This window comes from Strix uralensis, chromosome 10 (genome assembly GCF_047716275.1).
Source record: "Strix uralensis isolate ZFMK-TIS-50842 chromosome 10, bStrUra1, whole genome shotgun sequence".
Lineage (NCBI taxonomy): Eukaryota > Metazoa > Chordata > Aves > Strigiformes > Strigidae > Strix > Strix uralensis.
In genome coordinates, this window is record NC_133981.1 from 19,601,075 (window position 1) to 19,621,022 (window position 19,948).

At 46.7% G+C, this 19,948-nt stretch overlaps 1 protein-coding gene across 7 annotated transcripts in view; it reads left to right on the forward strand.

Moving 5' to 3' along the window:
• Nucleotides 1–57: 57 nt before the first annotated feature.
• Nucleotides 58–19,948, forward strand: part of HEMK1 (HemK methyltransferase 1, mitochondrial release factors N(5)-glutamine) — a 35,418-nt gene continuing 15,527 nt past the window's right edge. For 3 of the 7 annotated variants that reach the window (XR_012630297.1, XM_074879562.1, XM_074879565.1), the window contains exons 1-4: nt 58–180; nt 2,409–2,855; nt 3,336–3,427; nt 5,998–6,091. Coding sequence is in view for 6 of the 7 variants with exons in the window: in XM_074879562.1 (XP_074735663.1) it covers nt 2,565–2,855; nt 3,336–3,427; nt 5,998–6,091 (477 nt within the window). In the remaining variant the exon portion in view is untranslated. Of the gene's footprint in view, nt 186–523; nt 1,400–2,068; nt 2,856–3,335; nt 3,428–5,997; nt 6,092–19,948 lie in introns of those variants that run through there. The other 4 variants (XM_074879563.1, XM_074879561.1, XM_074879559.1 and 1 more) reach the window with 4 other exon arrangements.

Consider the following 19,948-nt stretch of genomic DNA (forward strand, 5'->3'; position numbering starts at 1 on the left):
CTCGTGGTGTGGGGCGGTGGCGGGCGGGCGGTGTGGCGGCGCTCGGTGAGCGGCGGGAGCGTCTCGGCTGTGCGGCCCTTCCCTCCGCACCCGTTCCGCGAGCACCCTCCCCCCCCCGCCTCAGACTGAGGTGTGGGAGCCGGCTGCGCCTCCAGCCTCGCTGGTGGCGGTAGCCGTGAGGTGAGGTGAGGTGAGGTGAGGTGTCGCTGGGCGGGCGCGCTCGCCCGCCTCTGAGGAGCCCCCGGGCCTGCCGCCGCCCCGGTGAAGGGCCCCGGCGGGCAGCGCCGCTGTGCAGGCCAGGCGGGGCGCCTGGCATTGGTCAGGGTATGGCGTGTGCAGGGAAGGCCGGACTCCGGTCCCGGCGGTGCTCTGCGGGGTTCCTGTACCGCCGGAGATCCGCCCGGTCACGGAGATGAGGCGGGGGGGGGGGGGGGGGATGTGTCAGCTTCCTGGCTGGCAAATGGGGACTTGTACCCCCCGCTACATCCCCCCGGGGCGGCCGGCGGGGCTGACTGCTGCCCCAGCCGCGGAAAGGTTGGACTGGGGTGGCGCCAGGCCCAGCTCCTTCCCGAGCCTGCGGGTGAGCCAGGGAACGTGGGGCAGGGGCCGAGAGCGGGACAGGCCGTGCCCTTCGGCAGCCAGCGGTGACTGCAGTGAGTGGGGAACCGGGGGTTGAATGGGCTAAACCACAGAACTGCAGGAAAAAAAGTGTATTCCCCACCTGTGTGCAAACAGGTATTTGCACCAAGTAGTAGCATACAGGGACTGTTCTTGGCAGGGACTTCACATCAGTAGCTGCTCTCCTTTATTAATAATGACAGTAGTGGCAGCATTGTTCCAGCCATGGCCAATTAAGTCTTATCTGCCTCCCTAAGAATACTAATGGTTAATGTTTTATTCCTTTAGTGTTCCTCTTGTGGCAGTATCCCCAAAACAGGGCTTTGGAGTGGGGAACTGCTTGGGTAAAGACTGTAGCTGTCAGACTGCTTATACATAAGATAAAGGCAAGTTTTCATAGGGGCAGTTTATCTCTGCTGGGGGTAATGAAGGCGGTAAGAAGGGGATCCTTGGGCTCTTAGAGCACCAACCCTTTTGCTAGGAGGTAAGCCAATCTTGAGATCTTTGCTGCATGGTATTCCCTCTGCTGCTTCCCTGGGCTCTGTTTGGTTTGATTTTGCAAAGGAGGGCAGTCGAGGCCTGACTTCCCACAGTTTCACTGTGCAGCAAGAGCAGGGCAGGCCCCATGTTGCTGCCTGTGCAGGTGCCTGGTGCAGCAGGGTCCAGGGCTGCTGTGGGGCTTCAGTGTGCCCAGGTGGGAGCTGACCCAGATCTCCCTGCAGCAGCACTCCTACAGCACGGAGAGCCACCCACCCTGGGTGCTGCCAGCTGCTCTGGAGAGGTATTTTGTTTGGTGGTTTTCTGGAGGAATTGGAGGGGGGGAGATTGTGGCCTCTCTGAGACAGTGATGAAAAGCAGCCATCAATAGAGGAATGGAAATGGGTGCTCAGGGAAACCCACAGTGGCTCCAGGGACTGTGAGTCAGAAGGGAGGGGGGCACTCATCTCTGATGGATCACAGCAGGAAAGTGGGATTGTTGTTCTGTTTGTCTCACACAGTTCCAAGTGTGATATGCAGCAGCTGTTTTGTAAAGTTTCATTCCCTTTGTCTCCTGCAGTCATCTTGTTTGTTTTTCTTCCCCCTCTGCTTGTTCTCTCCTTTAAGAGACTGACGTCTCTCTGGCAGGGTTTGCCTTTTCTGGCCTTCGCATCTTTCAACTGTTTCTCTTCCCTTTAGTTGTACCTTACGAGTTTTTCTCCTTCCTCTGCTCTTAGTAGCTCAGCCCAGGCTCTGTGGCCACTTGTCTGTTCTCTGGGGATGGTGCGAGTGTGGGAGACCCTTGACACGTGGAGTCAGGATCTTCTGTGAGCACACCCACTAACCTAGGCCTTGTGGTTTATGAAAAGAGAGAAGAATAAAAGAAATAAATTAGCAGAAGGCTGAAGGTCTTCTTGTAGGGAACCAGGGTGACCTGCCCATGAGGTGGAGAGCCAAGGGCTGGAGCTGAAGGTTGCTGTGTTTGTGGCTTTCTGGGACCAAGGACAGGCAGGAGTGCTGTGCCTGTGTGTAGGCACGCTCGCTTCCACCCTCCCATGGGCACGAACTGGCTGCCCAGTAGCTCTGGCCTGTGGAGATGGGCAGCTCTGTGAAGAAATGGGTTGCAGTGGCAGAGCTGGTTACCTGTCACCTGAGTCTTTTCTTGGGGTGATCCTCTGTTACTCTTAGGGTGTGAGTAGTTGGTTTTGTACCTGTGGGCTGGGATTAGGGCAAGCAGTCTGCATTCTGTCAGAGGGGAACCAGTGATTTGCTAGCCCAAGGGATTCAGGCTGTACTCTTGCCTTCTTTTCTAGACCCGAGGAGCTGCAAACCAGTGCCATTTTCATGCTGCCCTGAGGAGAATCCACTGACTGTGGTCAGCTGGTGCTTAGCCACAGTGGCTTGTGGTAGCACCAAATGTCCTGTGAGTCTCAGCACTGACTAGATCAGCTGATGGTAATGAGGAACACATGTGGAAGGCAGCAACTGATTTCACGACAATGAGATGCCTCACCCACCCACTGCTCAGGAGGTTGTTGGGTCTCTCACCTCTGTGCCTGCCAGGGGGATTGAGTCAAAGTAAAGGTCCTATCCTCAGTCCAAAGCGGTTACCTCTGAGGCAGAGCTGCAGTGCAAGACCTGGGCTCGTAACTGCCACTGATGCGGTCAACTACTGGCAGAAGGTGTTTGAGGCAAATGGGATCCCTGAAGCACGAGAATCCAGTGAATATATCGTGTCATTTGTCCTGGGAGCAAAAACAGTTAAGTAATAGGAAAGGAATAAGGTCTGTGCATGCCTCTCACTTTTGTCATTTTGGTTGAATCCCTTGCCTTTCTTTTTATCTCACTTATAGGAAGTAGAACAACTTTTCCTTCCTTAGATGGCAGAAGTAGTGAAGCATAGTTTATTAATGCCAGTAGAACACTTGGGGTCTCTTAAATGTCTTCTTTTGCAGAGACTGAAATGTAAGACAATGACACATACACCTGTGCTGTACCCTTATTTGCCTGGTGTAATGGTTCTTAATTTAACCTATTCCTCTGAGCCCTGAAAAGTAGCAGAAGAACAGTTGTATAGCTTTGTTTTTAAACATGCAGATAGGTTCTCCTAATCGTTTGTGGTTTCCAGCAGTCCCAGGCACATGTGTTTGTCAGCATGTGCTGGGTCCCCCTGGAGGATGCCCTTGGGAGGGTGCAGAGGACACCCAAGGGCACAGGTTTTAAAGTGAACTTGTCTTCAGTTTCAGAGCTTGAATTCCAAAAGCCTCTACACTCCGCTTACAGCAGTGCAGCAGGAGCAAATCCAGCAGCTGAGCAACAAGCGACTAGAAAGGTAAGAGCATCCTCTTACAGTCATTCCTTTGGAGAGTTTTCCTTCAGTCTTAATGCAGCCAGAATTATGGTAGCAGAGAGAAAGCTGGAGACCATTAGCAGCTGACGTGTCAAGTAGCAGTGCTGTGTCTCTCATGGTGACTCAGGTGATGGGCGTTTGCTGTTGTGGGTAGCAAATCACCTGTCTGTCCTGTCTGGGAGCAAAGAGGGTTTAAGGGGTGTTGCAGAGGAGCAGGAAACTGGCAGTACTGACTCTGAGTTGGGTACATTTTCATTAAGCCCTTCTGTGCTTACAAAATTTAGCTTTGGCCCCTTCTGTCTGATTCAGCGCTTTCTTCAGCTGCCAGTCCTATACTGGTCTATGGTGTTGCTGTGCTTTGCTTTCTAGGCTTTCCTAGCAGAGGGATTCCCCTTGTGTTTAGAAGTGTCCTTGACTGCTGTAGCTTTGGTCTCCATTTGGCCCCCATTTGCTTGCTTTGTGTAAGGGATTCTCTTAGTGCAAAAATTAAATGGGTTTGGTGTGAAGGAGCTACCTGTAATCAGGCTGGGCCTGCGGAGTAGTGTGTGGGGAGAGGAAATATTCAGGAACTTGGATCATTCAGAAGGGTGGGAGATGCTTGGGAGTATGTTTGGAGGTAGCATCTTCCTGCTTGTTTGCATGGGTGTGGTTATGATGTGGATCCTCATTTTGCTGTGCAGATCAATCCTGCCATGTCTTACGCAGGTTCTGAGGGTTTTTCAGGGAGTCAGTCTGTTAGCAGTGGTTACTGTTTGTAGGATCTGAGTGTCTTCCCTGAAATTTTCCTGCTGCTCTTGAGTCTTGTGTTAGGAGCAGAAATGCAAAATTTCCAGAGCTGTTTGACTTGCAAGTTGCTCTGTCTTAAGTGCTGTTAAGGTTGCAAAAAATATCTGCTGTTCTACATGAAGAAGTGAGGTATGATGCCTCACAGCAGCTGAAAACATGGCCCCAAAATTCACAGAATCATGAAATCATGGAGGTTGATGGGGACCTCTGGAAATCTAGTCCACTGTTCCTGCTCAAAGCAGGATCAACTAGAGCAAGTTGCTCAGAGCCATGCCCAATTCAGTTTTTAATATATCCAAAGACAAATACTATACAGTCTCTCTGGACAGCCTGTTCCAGTGTTTGACCACCCTCACAGTGTTTAAAAAAAGAAAAGAAAAAAAAAAGGGGGGGGGGGTGTGGTTCTTAGGTTTAAATGGAATTTTCTGTATTTCAGTCTGTGTGCTTTGCCTGTCTTTTCACTGGATACCACTGAAAAGAGTCAGGCTCCGTCGCCTTTACTCCATCTCACCACATACATATGGTTATTGATGAGATTTCCCTCCCCTGACCCCCCAGCCTGAGCCTTCCCTTCTCAAGGCTAAACCGTCCCAGCTCTCAGTCTCGCTCCTTGTATGTCAGATGCTCCAATCCCTTAATCATCTTAATGGCCATTTGTTGGACTTACTCCAGTATGTCCATGTCTCTTGTGTACTGGGAGCCCAGCACTGCAGATGTTTCCTTCCAGTGCTGAGTAGAGGGGAAGGATCCCCTCCCTCGACCTTCTGGCAACGCTCTGCCTAATGCAGCCCAGGGAGCCATTGGCCTTTGCTGCAGGGGCACACTGCTGGCTCATTGTCAACTTGTCCACTGGCTCCCCAGGGCCTTTTCTGCAAGGCTGGTGTCCAGCTGGTTGGCCCTCAGCCTGTACTGGTGCATGGGGTTATTCCTCCCCAGTTTATAGGACTTCACATTACTTTTTGCTGGATTTCATGAGGTTCCTGTCAGCCTGTTTCTCCAGCCTCCTGAGGTCCCTCTGAAAAGTAGAACACCCATCTGGCCTGTTAACCACTTCTCCCAGTTTTCTGTCATCTGCAGCCATGCCAAGGGTGCTCTCTGTCCCTTCATCCAAATCATTAATGAAGATGTTTTGCTATATTGGGCCCACTGTTGACCCCAGGGGCACTCCACTAGTCATCGGCCTTCAGCTGAACTTTGTGCATTGGACGCAGCCCTCCAAGTCTGCCAGTTCAGTCAATTTTCATTCCACCTCACTTATCTAGTCCATACTTCATCAGCTTGTATATGAGGATGCTATGGGAGACAGTATCAGAACCATTAGGAAAGTCAAAATAAACAGTATCGATTACTCTTGCCCCATGTACCAAGCTAGTCATTGTGTTGTGAGTGGCTGTCAGGTCAGTCAGGAATGATTTCCCCTTTGTAAATCCCTGCTGATTACTCCCAGTCACCTTCCTGTACTTAGTATGTTTGGAAACAATCTCGAGGACTATTTGTTCCATCACTTTCCCCAGTGTCAAGGTGAGGCTGACTGGCCTGTAGCTGCCCGAGCCCAGTGCTTGATTGCAAACTCTTTTGTGGGAATGGAGCTCGCACAACTCCCTTAGAGTGCACATTGTGCGGGTGGTTGAGAGCCTTAGGGGTGTCTGGGTGCTCACCCTCAGCAGGGTTATCTGGTTAGTAATGAGGTAAGCGTGGTATTGAGAGCTTTTGTGTGTTACGGTGTGTAGTCCTAAAGTGTTCACGCTTGCTTTTGCCTGCCACAGAATGCCGGTGCAGTACGTGCTTGGTGAGTGGGACTTTCAGGACCTGACTCTGAAGATGAGACCCCCAGTATTTATTCCTCGGCCTGAAACAGAGGTATGAATGTGGAGAACGTGACAGGGTGGGCTTGAATCTGTGAATTACATCATACAATACAATCACAGCATGGTTATAAAGGCGCCCTGCATATCGTGAGGTTGTAGTGATGAGGAGGTCAGATCACTTCTTCTAGAACAGAGGGGGATTCTAAGCTTGTGATCTGGAACTCATGCTGGTGAACTTTGCCTGCTGGCTCAGAGCAAGAGATGTTGCAAGCTAGCGTATCACTTAATTACTCAGAGATTCATCTCCATTGATGGAAGGACTTGGCTTTCTTTCTTATTTCTGCTATAGTAATGACTTCTAAAAGTTCAAAACCTATACTGCTATGTCTTTGTGGCTTAGTACTTTGATACAAGGACAAGAATCTCGAAGTTGTCCAAATGCTGTTAGAAAAAATCCTGTGGTAGTAGAAAGCTGCTACTGGAAAATGGTAATGGACTCTGGGGAGCTTGTTTGTCCATGTGCAGACTAAACCAGTGCAGGCTGGTAGGCGATGGCACCTACCACCTGTCTGATGGCTCCGCAGTGGTTTCTGGACAAGTGCTGGCAACTGAAGGGGTGTTTCCTGAGTAGTAACAAAACTAACACTGAAAACTGAAGGGTAAATTCTGACCTGGGCTGGAATTAAATATGAATATCAGTTGTAAGAATGTAAAGGACAGCCATACATGATCAAGTTAAAACTCTCTTTTCCCCAGGAAAGGGGAAAAGCCAAGAACTCCATGGTGATGCTTTCCCTGACAGTAGCCTAGCTTTCAGCTCGTGGACCATCCTAGCTAGGAAGTCTTTCTGTTTACCAATCCTCAGGAGGTGTTAGGTTTTGTGAGGGGTTTTTTGGGGGGGTTGGGTTGGTTCTTCTTTTTTGTTTGTTGGTTGTTTTTTTTTTCTGAGCATTTGTTTTCTTTTGAAGCCTGTGTTAACTTCTGGGGATGAAGTGGTCTCCATAGCTTGTCCATTTAGGAGTCCCAGAAGCTTAAACCTGTTTCGGTCTAACAGTCATTTCTTCAATCATTTGCCTGCTGCTTGGTGACTGTTGTACTGTGCTGGCCTTCTGCTCAGGTCTCTGTAAGTTAGGGGCCCATGCTGTAAAAAGAATGGAAAGGATTGTTCAGACAGAATGTCCCCTACTGCCAGTGTCAGAAGTGATGCCAGGACTGAGTGGGCTTTGGAGATGGGAAGACCACCTTTGCTTTTTCTGGGGAAGGGTTAGTATTGGGAATGTATGAAGAAAGCAGCAGCTCACTAAAGAGAGGCTGCAGTCTACAGAATCCTCATCTGACACCTTTTATTACACAAAAGTTAAAAGGCAAAGGCAGCCTATGCCTCCCTTGTGCCCTCTGAAGAAGATGGTGCTACTGAAATCCGTGAGAAAGTTCCAGGCAATTTAGTGGGAAATCAGCACAACTACCACTTAGAGATCCTCTCATCTCAGCCTGTAGAAGAATATTCAGAACCAGGCTTGGTTTGGTGTGGGGCATCAGCAGCATCTCACTGAGAGCCTGCTGAGCCCTAAATCATCGTGGTGACACTTGTGTCCAGAGAAGGTCTGAGCTCTCTGTTGTGTCTGGGTTTGATCGCTTTGTGGCGATTAAGTTTGGAGATAGGGCTCTAAGGAATAGTTTTGCCAGTTAGAGCCCAGTGATGGTTAGCTTTGTTATTGTCAACAGTATTTCTGCTCCGGTTGATTCAAGAGTGTTTCCAATCTCTAACTCTCCATTAATTTGTGGATGCAAAGTGAGCATTAAAACCGGGGAGAACTTGCATGTTCTGCAAGTCAGAACATCTGCTGGCAAGGCTTCCTCTGGTGCTGCGCTCTTAATTCTTTCCATGCAGTGCCAGGCTTCAAACAAAGGCCTATTGTGTGGAGTGGAAGCCAGGGTGGCTAATGCCTGAGAACGCTGTTAATTGTGCCCACATGTGTGGTTTTGCTAAAAGCATCTCCGCTGGCCCAAACTAAAATGCAGTCCTGTCTAACATGCTGTGTTTGGAACCACTTAACATACCCTGGTGCAAAAAAGCATAAACAGCTTAACCCAAACCTTGTCTCTCTGGGAAAACTTTATTTGATGTGTCACAGTACTTACTGTGAAAGCACATTTTTAGCACATTTATTATGGAAGGTCAGAAGTTTATGATGATGGCTCAGGAATGGAGCTCTGTTGGCAACTGAGAATTTTCTTGTGATCTGGTGCTGGGGATGTTACTTGAACAGGAAGAGCATGGGGACAAGATCCAGCTATTCAACAGCACCTGACAGGACATAGCTTTAGGCATGTGCTGCTTCCAGGAACTGTGTACTGTGTGTAACCTGTTGCACAAAGTGAGTTGGTGTCCAGATCCTTTCCTTCTGCTAGGAAGGAAGGGCTGGTTGTCTCTGACTCAGAGCTTTGTGTGATGTGTTTGGGTTGGGGTTTGCCTCTGTTTTGTTTCATCAGAGTCATTTTTCCAGACTTCACTGGAATTAAAAACCATAGTGGAAATACCTCCTCTCAAAAATATTGAAGTTAGTTGCATCTGTTGCTCTCTTTCTGTTTAGAATTTGTCTGCGACATTCTTAAAACTGATAGTGCTGAAATTTTTCACCAAATAATACCCGTAAATAATCCTTGTCCTTTAGGAAGCAGTTCATTATCAACATTGATATCCCAGGTTCAAGTTGCTTATCTGTGACTGCACACACAAGCCACGTGGCATGTCTTGTCCTTGGCTGAGTAAATGTGACTCCCTAAATTGACTTGCTAGTGCAAATACATAAGCAGCTGCAAAATTTACTTTCTAGTTACATTTGTGCAGCTTCTGCAAATGCTTCTGCTTGTTGATTCAAAGACTAAAAGGAAGAGGAGCCATCTTTATCGTGCACATTTTGTTCTACGGTTACAACAGAAGGGTTATAATAACTCTTGCTCCCAGACACGTTGGTAATGGCATGAAGGCAAACACAGTATGACATAAACCACCAGCATTGTTTCAGTCCTGGGGACAGGGACACATGCAAAGAGAGAAGCTCAGCTGTCTGCTTAATTTTGCCCTGTGTGAAATTTACCCCTTTTTAGCCTATTTAGTGTTCTCTGGTAGCTGAGTCCTCTCCCGTTTGCTCCCTCTGGGAATATTTTTTCAGCACATGTGGCTTCGTTTGTCCGTTCCATGGGAATCCGGGTGGGGAGGGGGCAGGCAGCCAGAATTAGGAAACTAGCAGGTCCTGTTTAAGCTCTGAGAGCAGGATAACAAAGCTGGTTGCATTCAGTCATAACTTTTTGGCCTGTAGGGCTGATAGATACTTCTGTGAGCGCAGACATGCTGCGTCAGAGGAGAGTTTTGTTAAGCAGTCCTCAGTCTCACCTTCCTCTAGCTACCTGGCCCTCCGTGAGCAAAGCTTTGGACTTGCTGCTGCAAGCACTGACTGGGTTTGCAAGGGCTTGCAGAACCCAGCGTGCTGCCTGCTTTCCTCAGGCGACCATCAGAGCCAGGCTTTGCAATGGGGAGGTGTTTGGGTCAAAGTTTAGGCGTGTGCTCAGTCTTGTGAATTTTCTTTGTTATGTGATTATTATTGTAACGTCAAGGACTCCCTGTCTCAACATTGCTCGGTCACTGTATTAATGGAGAAGAAAGTCCTTTTCACAAAGCAAGGCTGTCTAAAACTCGGGCAGCAGCCTTGTGGATCAGAGGGAAAATAGGACACAGAGAAGGAGAACTCAGACAACCGTGGATACATCGTTCCTTTTTTGTCCCGGCAAATATAGGCTAAATGCATCCTCACCATGACTTCGTTAAGGAAAGGTGTGGTTTGGTCCAGGACTTCGCAGGAAGTAGTTGGGGGTATGAGGCTCACCGGGCTTTTACCCCTAGAGGGCACTCCAGGCTTAGGCTCGTGCTGTTCCTGATAGTTCTATTTCTCATTAATTACTGTAGGATTGCCGCCGTTTCTGATCCCCTCCTCTCTCAGATGCTGTGTTTTAAAGCAAGTAAAGGGTTGTTCAGTGGAGACAAAAATGGTCATTTTTTTATCCTTTGCAACTAATGTGTGGGTAGAGTCAGGTTCTTGGACACTGAGTTTTCGTTTTTGCTGGAGGAAGGCTGCTGGGAGGAGAGCTCCGGTTCTGCTTGGGAGGATTGTCAGTCTCGCCATCCCCTCTGACCCTCAGGCCACCCAGGACTCCCCTGGTGTCATCTCCTTGACCTGTTGTGATCTCAGCACAAGCTCAGACCCTATGTAATTATTTTCTGTCTTGGCTTTGTTGTGGTGGCTGTGTCATGAGAACAGTCCATTGTCCTGTAAGGCGGGGAGACTGACTGTAGTGTGAGGATGCGTGTTCAGCCTGGGAGACATCTTAGGGAAAGAAATTACAGGTCTGTGCCATGTTGAACATTTTTTAGCAGTCATGCAGAAAAGATTGTGGCTGCAATCTCCTGTGAGAGCAAGAAAAAAGACTTAGTGGATCAGACTATATTGGTCTGTCTAGTGCAATGTACTGTGTCTGATCGGGGATTGTAGCAGATGGTAGGGGCAAAATTACAAGGGAAAAGATGGGTGTGGAGGGATCCCCCCTTCTTCTGACAGTCAGCAGTTAAGGGCTGCTCTTAGCCAAAGCTGGATTTGGGGCCATCCTGCTTCATAATCACTAATGGATCTGTCCTCCATTAATTTGTTTAATCCTCTTTTGAGTCTGTGTCTAGCCCCATGACATCATCTGACAGCGAATCTTTCTAATTTTGTATTGTAAGTGGGAAAAGTATTTTCTTTGCTTCTGGGGCTGCCTGCTTATTTAGCAGGAAAGCCCTTCTTACTGTATAACACAAACCATTCATGCCCTTTATAGAATCTGTAATTTTAAGTCCTGTCGCTGTCTAATCAATTCTTTTTCCACCTATGACTTTTAACTTGTTTCCCAAGACAGATTGTTTCTTTCCCACGGTAACATGCTCAATACACCGAAACCATTGTTGTTTACTTGTGTCTGTCAGCTGAATGGCAGTCATTGTGCTCGGCTGTTCTGCAAAAGCACTTTAGGCAAAGATTTGCTCAGAGAAGCCTTTCATGAAGCTTAACCTTACTTCTAGCTAAGTGTAATCATTAACCTTTCAAGAAAGTCAAGTACACAGAGAAGGGAGGATTTTTGCTTCCTGACATGTATATGCAAATATACAGATTGCAAGGTGGGGCCTTTCTCTGGTGCTTTATGTCAAAGCAGTGCTTCACATTTTCTGGTTTAATCAGTGCTAAAAGGAAGCTCTTGATGCAGAATGGCCTTTCATTTCCCTAATTTCATTGCCACAGATGGTTAATTTTTTGGAAAGGTCAAAAGGTCACAGTGGCTAGTGAGTACAGCCATTGATCAGGAGTCAGGAGACTTTTTTTTTTCATAGCTTTTCCTCTGATCAGTTGTCTCTTCAAAGGAAGGCTGTTTCTCCTTGCTGCGTCACTGGCTTCCCAGTTTGGGAAATGAAAAGGATAATGGTGCTCTATCTTGCACATAGCTTGAGATCCTTTCTTGAAATATATGTAGACTCCTATAAGGTATATTGAACATAAATGCAATAGGGCATTATTTAATAGATCAAAAATTGACTGCTATCTGTCAAAATGTAGCTGTAAACACACATGCTACAGTTGGAGCATTGCTGTTGTGGCCTCACACAGATCAGATTTTGCCTGTATGATAGCAATATTTTATCAGTATGTTGGAGAAAAACAGTGTTTTCTGAAAGTGGGCTGTGGCACAGAGGCTGGGGAATGGGAATTATGAAGGGAGCCTGTTTTTGCTGCAGAGCAGTTGGAATTGCCCTTTAAGCTAGGCAAAAGTGTTTAATAGGATCATATATGCAGAGACAAATAATGCAGCCTGTGCCTTGTGGCTGAGGGGCTTCCACTGCCAGAAGATCTTGGAGAAAGATTTGGGGCTCTTATGGGTATTCTGACCATGAGCACCCATTTTCAGTGGGCTGCCTAGCAGGCTAATGTGATCCTTGCGTGTTTTAACAGGGGACTGCCAAGTCCAAGTAGCAGGATTAAATAATCTGCGTACTGCAGTAGTGGAATAGTTGCAAAAATGTTATGTTACTGATCAGTTGAGAAAGAAATGTAAAACTAGGTTTGGAGAAGAACCAGTAGATAGATTAACAGCTGGAAAAAATCTGCCTTGTTGTGAAAGACTTTTTAGCTCATCAAAGACAAGTTAATTACCTGGCACAGGGAGCAGAAATTTGATAACAGAAGTCTCTTTGGTTTCATAAGTGTATAACAAGCACCATAAATGCAGGCCAGAAAAGGTGCACATTTTTAACAGAGAGTGTAATTAATTACTGAAACAGCTTAGCAGGAGTCTATTGCTGGCCACTTTAAAATCAGGACAGGATGTTTTCCCAAGACAGATTTCTTCTTGTTCAAAAGGAAATGGAGGAAGAAACAGGGTTGTTCCTGGCTAGCTGGCCAAGATGAACTATGGCAATAGTTTCTCCTGGCTTCCTATGCAAGAAAAAAAGGCTGTGCTAGTGCAGAGGATTACTTCACAGTTGGTGACTTCCAGGACAGACTCAAAAATGTAAATTTAAAGCTAAAATCTGTGCTGAAGGCAAGGAAAGCAGCAGCTGTTCTTTTAAGTCATGCACAAACCTGTTCCCCAGGCTAACTTATATAGAATTTCCTTATATGTTCTCACAGATCTCTGTGTTCTTAATGCCTTTATTTTTTGCCCCTAAAAGAACTCTATGAAGTCTTTAGCTTTTTAATCTCCCTTTTCCATTTGAAAGAGGGTCTTTATTCCTGTGAGTTTCAGCTGAGTAGCTTAGCTCATCAACAGTTAGAGCAGGATTTAGGACTAGAATTGGAGAAAAGCAAACGTGGATGGCTGTAATATGAGGGATGGGACTTGAGGGGATTCCCACATGAACAGGGAAAAAAAACCCAAACATTTCCTACACACCAGCTTCTTTTAGTCATCCAAGTAACTGGAACTTCAGAGCTAGGGCTTAGCGTGCTGGACCAGTGCATCTGTCCAGATGCTTCACCCAGCAGTGGTCAATACCAGTATCTGCAGAGAAGGAAAATGCCTTGCTTCTGAAGAGATGTGCTGACATAGAGGTTTGTGCTGGAGACCTGAGGTACAGCCATTTTACAGTGACTTTGATCCACTGTTCTTGCCCCTCTGGGGTGTGGCTAAGTTTAGATGTGGCAGCTGTGGTAACTTCTCTTGGGCCCTAGCACGTACGGGTTGCAGAGGTTGCTGCCTTTTGGTGAAGTCATTTCTGGGTGCTGTCACAGCCTCTTCTCCAACAGATGAAGCAGCACTTGACATGTGCCCTGACACAACAGGAACTGCTTCTGTTGTGTGACAAAGAAGCCAAAGTCCTTCCTCAGTATTAGGTGTGCTTTTACCTGTTTGTCACTGCTTCTGCTTAAAGCTACCTTTTCTTTCTGGATCTGTGGCTCCTTCTAGAGTTGTTCTGGTGTTTTGCTTTCTGTACATGTATAGGGGAAGTTTTATGGGTTTTGTGCAACATTTTCTCTTTCTTGCTGAGGTGCCAGGCAGAAGAGCCCAGGACAAAACACCGTAGCCTGCCTGCCTGCCCACTAAGCACTGGGCTGGCTTGGTGGCTTGCTTCTGGAAGGAGGTATGTGGTAACTTCTAGGGCCATTGCCATGGAGTGAGGTGTCAGGTTTGGCTTCCTGGTGTTTTGTCATGTGCTGACTGGCAGCCAAGTGGACAAACAGGAGGGGAGGGGTGATTCAGTTAGTATCAGATCAGGCTCTATGGAAAGTCCTGGATTCTGAGAACAGAAGTTTCTGGAAAGCACACAAATAAGTAGAACATTCCCAGGAATTGTGCGAGAGCAGAGAGAAGGTTACACAGGTTTTCATGTGTCTTTTGCTTTCCTTGTCCTGTTTGCTAATGTGGCGGGGTTAGACCCTCTTGCCACCCTGTCTTGTCCCCTTGGAAACTTGTCTTCCTTGCTTTCCCTGGAACATGTGGGGCACGAAAAAAGGGTGCTTCTAGGCAACGCAGTGTGAGTTTGTGACCTCCACCCTTGCCTTTCCCATTTCTCCCCTTCTCTGTTTTTTCTTAGCCTTGTACTTTTAATCACAGAAACATCAGATGGGTCATTCACTGTTGTTGGACTGTAGCACGTGATTGCCTCAACTCTGGACTGCCGTACAGCTCTGTAGCCACCGCTGAGCAGCAAGAATCTCTGCTGTTTCCTCCGACTGTCTTGGTGCTGAAAGCTGCCTGACCTTGCGCTGTCTGCTGGTTGGAGCTGTGCAGCTGTGGAGCTTGTGGTTTGGGTGCTGGCAGACACTGTCCTCATGCTTTCTTTGTGCAGCTGCGGTTCCAAGAAATACAGTGAACTAGAGACCTGGCCGCAGGGAGGGGGAGGCAATACCAAGAACCTGTCAGAACATGGGTGTGTGTGGGGGGGGCATTGGGGAACCAGAGTTGTGGGTGGAAGGGTGAGGTAGAGGCTCATGGGAAGCTGGAGGTGTTCACAAAGTTTTGCCTTTGTTTCACTCAACAGAGATGATGGTGAGGGGGGGAGGGAAATGCAACCAAATAAACCAAATAAATGACAGCGTGAACTTAGGGTGAATCAGGCAGTGAAGCAAGACTTCCTGGAATTACAAGGTGAGAGCAGGCTGTGCGTGGCTTGGCTAGGAGACAAAAGCTTGAGAACCTCTGAGTGCTGGAAATTAAGTAGCATGGGAAGCAAATATTTGTGTCCCCTGTATATAGAACCATTGGTAATAGGTCTCTTCTAGTCCTTGCAAGTTCTTCTTTTGCTTGTCGGGGCCAGATATCCTTCTCCCTCCCAAGGATGTCCTGCATTTTCCCCTCTAGATCTTAAAATTTACTTCTGGCAAAGACATATAGGGTCTAGATGCTGCCACCTTCTCCCCACTCTGTTTGTGCTAAGCAATAGAATTTAGGTCCCTGAAAACTTATCACTTGATGCCTGCATCACTTCTAGCCCAGTGCAATGTAAAAAACTGTTCAGATACTTTGCTTTGCACCTAACTTACCACCCTCAGGTTTCAGAGGTGGCTGGTGCTCTTGACATCCTCTTGAATATTTATTTGCACAAAGTCCTGTAAAATGGGGGTGAAGGGGAAGTTCACTGATTATTGCTGTGCAAGAGGAGTTTGCAACATGCAGAGAATTGGGATTTAGTCATGCTGGTAACTGCAGAGCTGTGAGCTGGCCCCATTCCTAAGCCTAGCCTGTTGCCCTGACTGTCATGCTGTCTGCCTGTACCAGGTGACAAAGGCCCTGGAGTACACTGGCATTGCTGCTGTGCCCTGGAGAGGTGCGTGACAATCCTGCAAGCTGCAGGGGAGAGGACAGCTGTGGGGCAGTTTTAGCCATACATAAGATACGGAGCTCACCTTTTCGTGTGACTTCTAGCTCTTCCTCTCTGCTGCTTGAACATCTCTGTACACCCATCTATTGCATGAAATGTGCAATCTGCCCCTGCAAGCAGGTGTCAACAGCTCTGAGTTGCGGGGGCTGCCCAAGCCATGTCCAGGCCCCTCCTTCCCTTCCACCTTCATGCCATTGCTAGCAAAAGCAGAGAGAGGTTTTTAGTTTCTCTCTGGGTTTGTCTGTTTGCTATTCAGTCCCTCCACTCTTTCCAAAAGTGGCTTTTGCTGGGGGAAGTAGCTTCTTGCACAGACTAGGGGAGAAAAGATATTAAAAATGTTCCATTTCCGCACTCTGACACAAATATCACACTTATACCCACGTGTGTGTACACCACGCATACTGTAAGCAATAATTTGAATTTTAATAGCTTCACAGTTGAGCATTCATCCTATCCATTGGTTAGCATGCTGTGGGTAAATGTGGAATCAGGTCACATTTCTAAGCTACTTTTTGGATTTATGATTTTACTTGCTCCTTAACGCAGCACTTTGGGGTGTGGTTTTTTTATTTACAGTTTTTATCTACAACAGTAAAAACCGAAAGACAATTCAAGAGCAGGCAAGCACTGTTTGTTTAGATGATGAAGGAACCTGGTTCTGATCTTTGTGCCTTCTGCTTTTCTGCAGGAGGTCAGCTGCCCTCACCCAACTCTAGACCGGCCTGTTCCTAACTGGAGTTTTGGGGACCCGTTTCCATGATCTAAAGTGGAAAGGTGTGGATGAGGCTTCAGGAGCATTGGGTTCAATGCTCTGCTCTACCACAGTCTTCCTTTGTGAGTTTGGGATTGTCACTGTTCTACAGTTGCTCGTCTGGAAAATGGAAGTTGTGAGGATAAATGTGTTAAAGGTACTGAGGTGCTCAGCGTGTTGCAGGGACAAGGCGCCTGAGCACGCCAACTCATTTTTCCTCTTTTAGAGATTACAACGACACACGGATTGTCAAGTCTTTGTTTTGTCCAAAATAACATTTTTCTGTAGTGAAGGACATTTCTCTCTCTGATGTATTGAATCCTGTAAATGGTGTAAATGAAAGTAAGCCCTTTTGAACAGCCTGCCATTTCAGTTTAGAGTGCCAGGCTGTGGAGAATTTACCTAACATATTCCAAAGGTTAATCACCTAGGCTGCCAAAGTGTTTCCTCTCATTTCCCAGTGGAATTTTTATAATTTCATCTCTCAACCTTTAGAGATGGTAATCAAACTGGTGCTTAAGATGACTTTTAGCAATGCTGGCATTATATTAGCAGATGCTTGGGCTCTGAATCTGTTCAGTCTGAGATGTGGGGTATCCTACACAATAAAGACCACAGCCTTTGGCCATCTGCTGTTGTCCCAGTTTCTCAGTGTCTGGGACTGGTATCTCTTTTTAGCACATTCTGCCTCTTTGATGCTCTTCTCCAGCTGTGGCTCTAGTCAGATTCTTCTACAGAGGTAGGGAATGTCTGTCTTGCAGGGTATTTTGTAGTCTGTATGAACCCTGTAGTACGTGCCCAGAAATACTTCATCTCCCAAGATGAGATCTGAAGGTGGTTCTGCTGTGTTCTGCGAAGTGCTGTAATTTATCAGTTTCCAGTGGTGACATTGTGGGAGATAATGGTGTGCTTGGAGAAGCACAGATTTTGGCCGGATCACTTGCTAAAACATGAAAAATACTGAGAAGAATCTGAAGAATGCTGTTTCAAAATGATTTTGGATAACTTTATCATTCATGATTTCTGAAAAGGAAACCTAGTGGCAATGGCAGTGGGCTAACTGGACATACTCTGTATCATGGTTGCTGGGTTTTCCTGATTCTTTTACAGTTGTTGGGGAAATGTGGTTGTCATGTGTAAGCTGTAAGTAAAGAAAAAGACCGTGGTATCACAGCCAAATTACAGAATGTCAGAATGTCTTATTTCAGTACATTGTTTGGTCTTTACTTCTTGCTTTTAATACATACATAATTGCAAATTTAATTCAACATTGAATAATCTGTACTAGTATTTTTTTGTCCTAATTTGCCAGTTAGAATATATGTTCTGTTTTGCTTGCTGATTGAATTTATTTCATAAAAGAATTTATCTTCATAATTATTGAACTTTTTGATTGTAGTGAGATACTAATGTCCTGAAAAGGATGTAGTTTCTTTAGGATGCTACATTATTTTCAATATATTTTAGTTTTGAATTATTATAATAAAGGTGTGTATTAGGAGAGAGAACTAGCCTTTTCCTCAGTATATGAAATAACCAAGACAGTAAAGCAAAGTAGTCAGGAAGTAGAATACAAAGCCTAAGTAATACCAATATCCCTTTTTTAATATACATGTGGTAGAAACTGAATTCAGTCATGTTTAAATAGGAGCTTTGGCAAGCACTCTAAAAATACTTTCACTGTGGAAGTTCCATTAAAAACTCCAAGCTTGAAATTACTAATGAGAAACTTTAAGGAAGTTAATAAATGCTGACAGTAGTTTTACTGTATGGAAGTTACATTTGAACATTTGTAATCAATAACTTGTGCTACCCTGTGATCAGCCCTGGAGACAGATGGTTCTTCTGAGTTACTGTAGAGATTTCCTGGAAATATTTGTAAGTGACCAGAAATGGCTGGTATTTAAGAGTGATTTAATGTCTGAGCAGAATTTTTTGGGTGGCTCTTCCTCTGTGGTCTGGGAATCATCAGGACCTGCTTCCCCAAACCAGCTGTGGTTACAATCTCTGGCTGTCTCCATTGCAGCAGTGTTTTCAGAATGATTCATCTGGAGCTGTTAGAGGAAAGGCAAAAGCCATTTCTACCATGAAAGTGGGTAGATAAGGTGTTTATTTTTCCCTGTTATCTGAGTGCTGGTAGTCCTCTGATGGTTTCCCACAGTCCTATTGGGAGCCTGTATGTTTTCCTCCATAATTGTCTAGGAAAGGAATCCCAGAGCAGAAAAAGGAATATGTGATTTTTGGACGCTGTTAGCAAAACTCCCTTTTGAGTGCAGTGCCAGTAAGGACACGGTAACTGGGGTAGGGCATTGCAGGGTAGCTCCTCACACCTGGTTGAGGCTAGCTGACATATCAGTCACCAAACTTAACTTTGCAGTGAAGACACACTTCTTGGGTGAGGCCTCTCAGAATAGGGCCCTCCAGCCTGTGGGCTGTTCTTGTTTCCCTCTTGGGCTTTTGGGTATGAGCACAACAGAGCTCATGGCTGAGGGGCACTGAAAGCGGTGGAAGGCAGAGGACACAGTCTGGAGAAGCACAGAGGCTGTTGTCATTGAGTATCTGGTGAGCAAAGGCATGGGCATCTCTGGCTATTTCCGGCTCAACAGGTGGAGAAGATCTGAGAGAAAACAATGAAAACAGTTGAAGGTGCTTGTTGTTAAAAAGCCCCTGAAGGCCCCAAAAGGCTGTGACTGTGAAAAGGAGCCTAAAGAAATGGAGGACTACAGTGGTTCCTGAAAGGCTATTGTTGGCAGAGCCAGGCTACTAGAAAAGCAGCAAAGCCAAACACAGCTGAGTTGAAAATGACAAAGGCTCAGAAAAGCTGATCTGAAGAAGTAGTAATGTTACTAGAAGAAATATGGAGTGTTCACGCATCCAAATAAACCAAATCTTTCCTTTTTAGTTATGCTTTCAGGATCTTTCAGCAGGAGGAATCAAAAGGCAAACATTCTATTAAAATGGAGCGGTTCAAAGCTGCCTGGCTTTGCAAGGCCCGGATAATGTTGAAATATGCCTAGTTTTCCATCCTGGACTGTGAAGTAGTGCAAGCTTCACTTCTCTTTTCTAAGCACTGGGTGTGTGCTTGCATGCAGCGGCACAGTACTTTAATATGTTTAAAAGCAGTCCATGTCTTTGTGGGAAACCTCAGAAAATACTGTCTGACATTACAGCCCGTGTCTCAGGTGCTCTGCTGCTGGGAATGGTTTGTTGAAGCTCATCATAGAATGGTTTGGTTTGGAAGGGACCTTAAAGCTCATCTAGCCCCACCCCCCTGCCCTGGGCAGGGACACCTTCCACCAGCCCAGGTTGCTCAAAGCCCCGTCCAACCTGGCCTTGAACCCTTCCAGGGAGGGGGCAGCCACAGCTGCTCTGGGCAACCTGTGCCAGTGTCTCACCCACCTCACAGTAAAGAATTTCTTCCTTACATCTAATCTAAATCTACTCTCTCTCAGTTTAAAACCCTTACCCCTTGTCCTATCCCTACACCCCCTGATAAAGAGTCCCTCCCCCCTTTCCTGTAGCCCCTTTAAGTACTGGGAGGCCTCTGTAAGGTCTCCCTGGAGCCTTCTCTTGTCCAGGCTGAACACCCCCAACTCTCTCAGCCTGTCCTCACAGGGGAGGTGCTCCAGCCCCCTGAGCATCTTCGTGGCCTCCTCTGGACCTGCTCAAGCAGGTCCATGTCCTTCTTATGCTGGAGGCCCCAGAGCTGAACACAGCACTGCAGGGGGGGTCTCACGAGAGCAGAGTAGAGG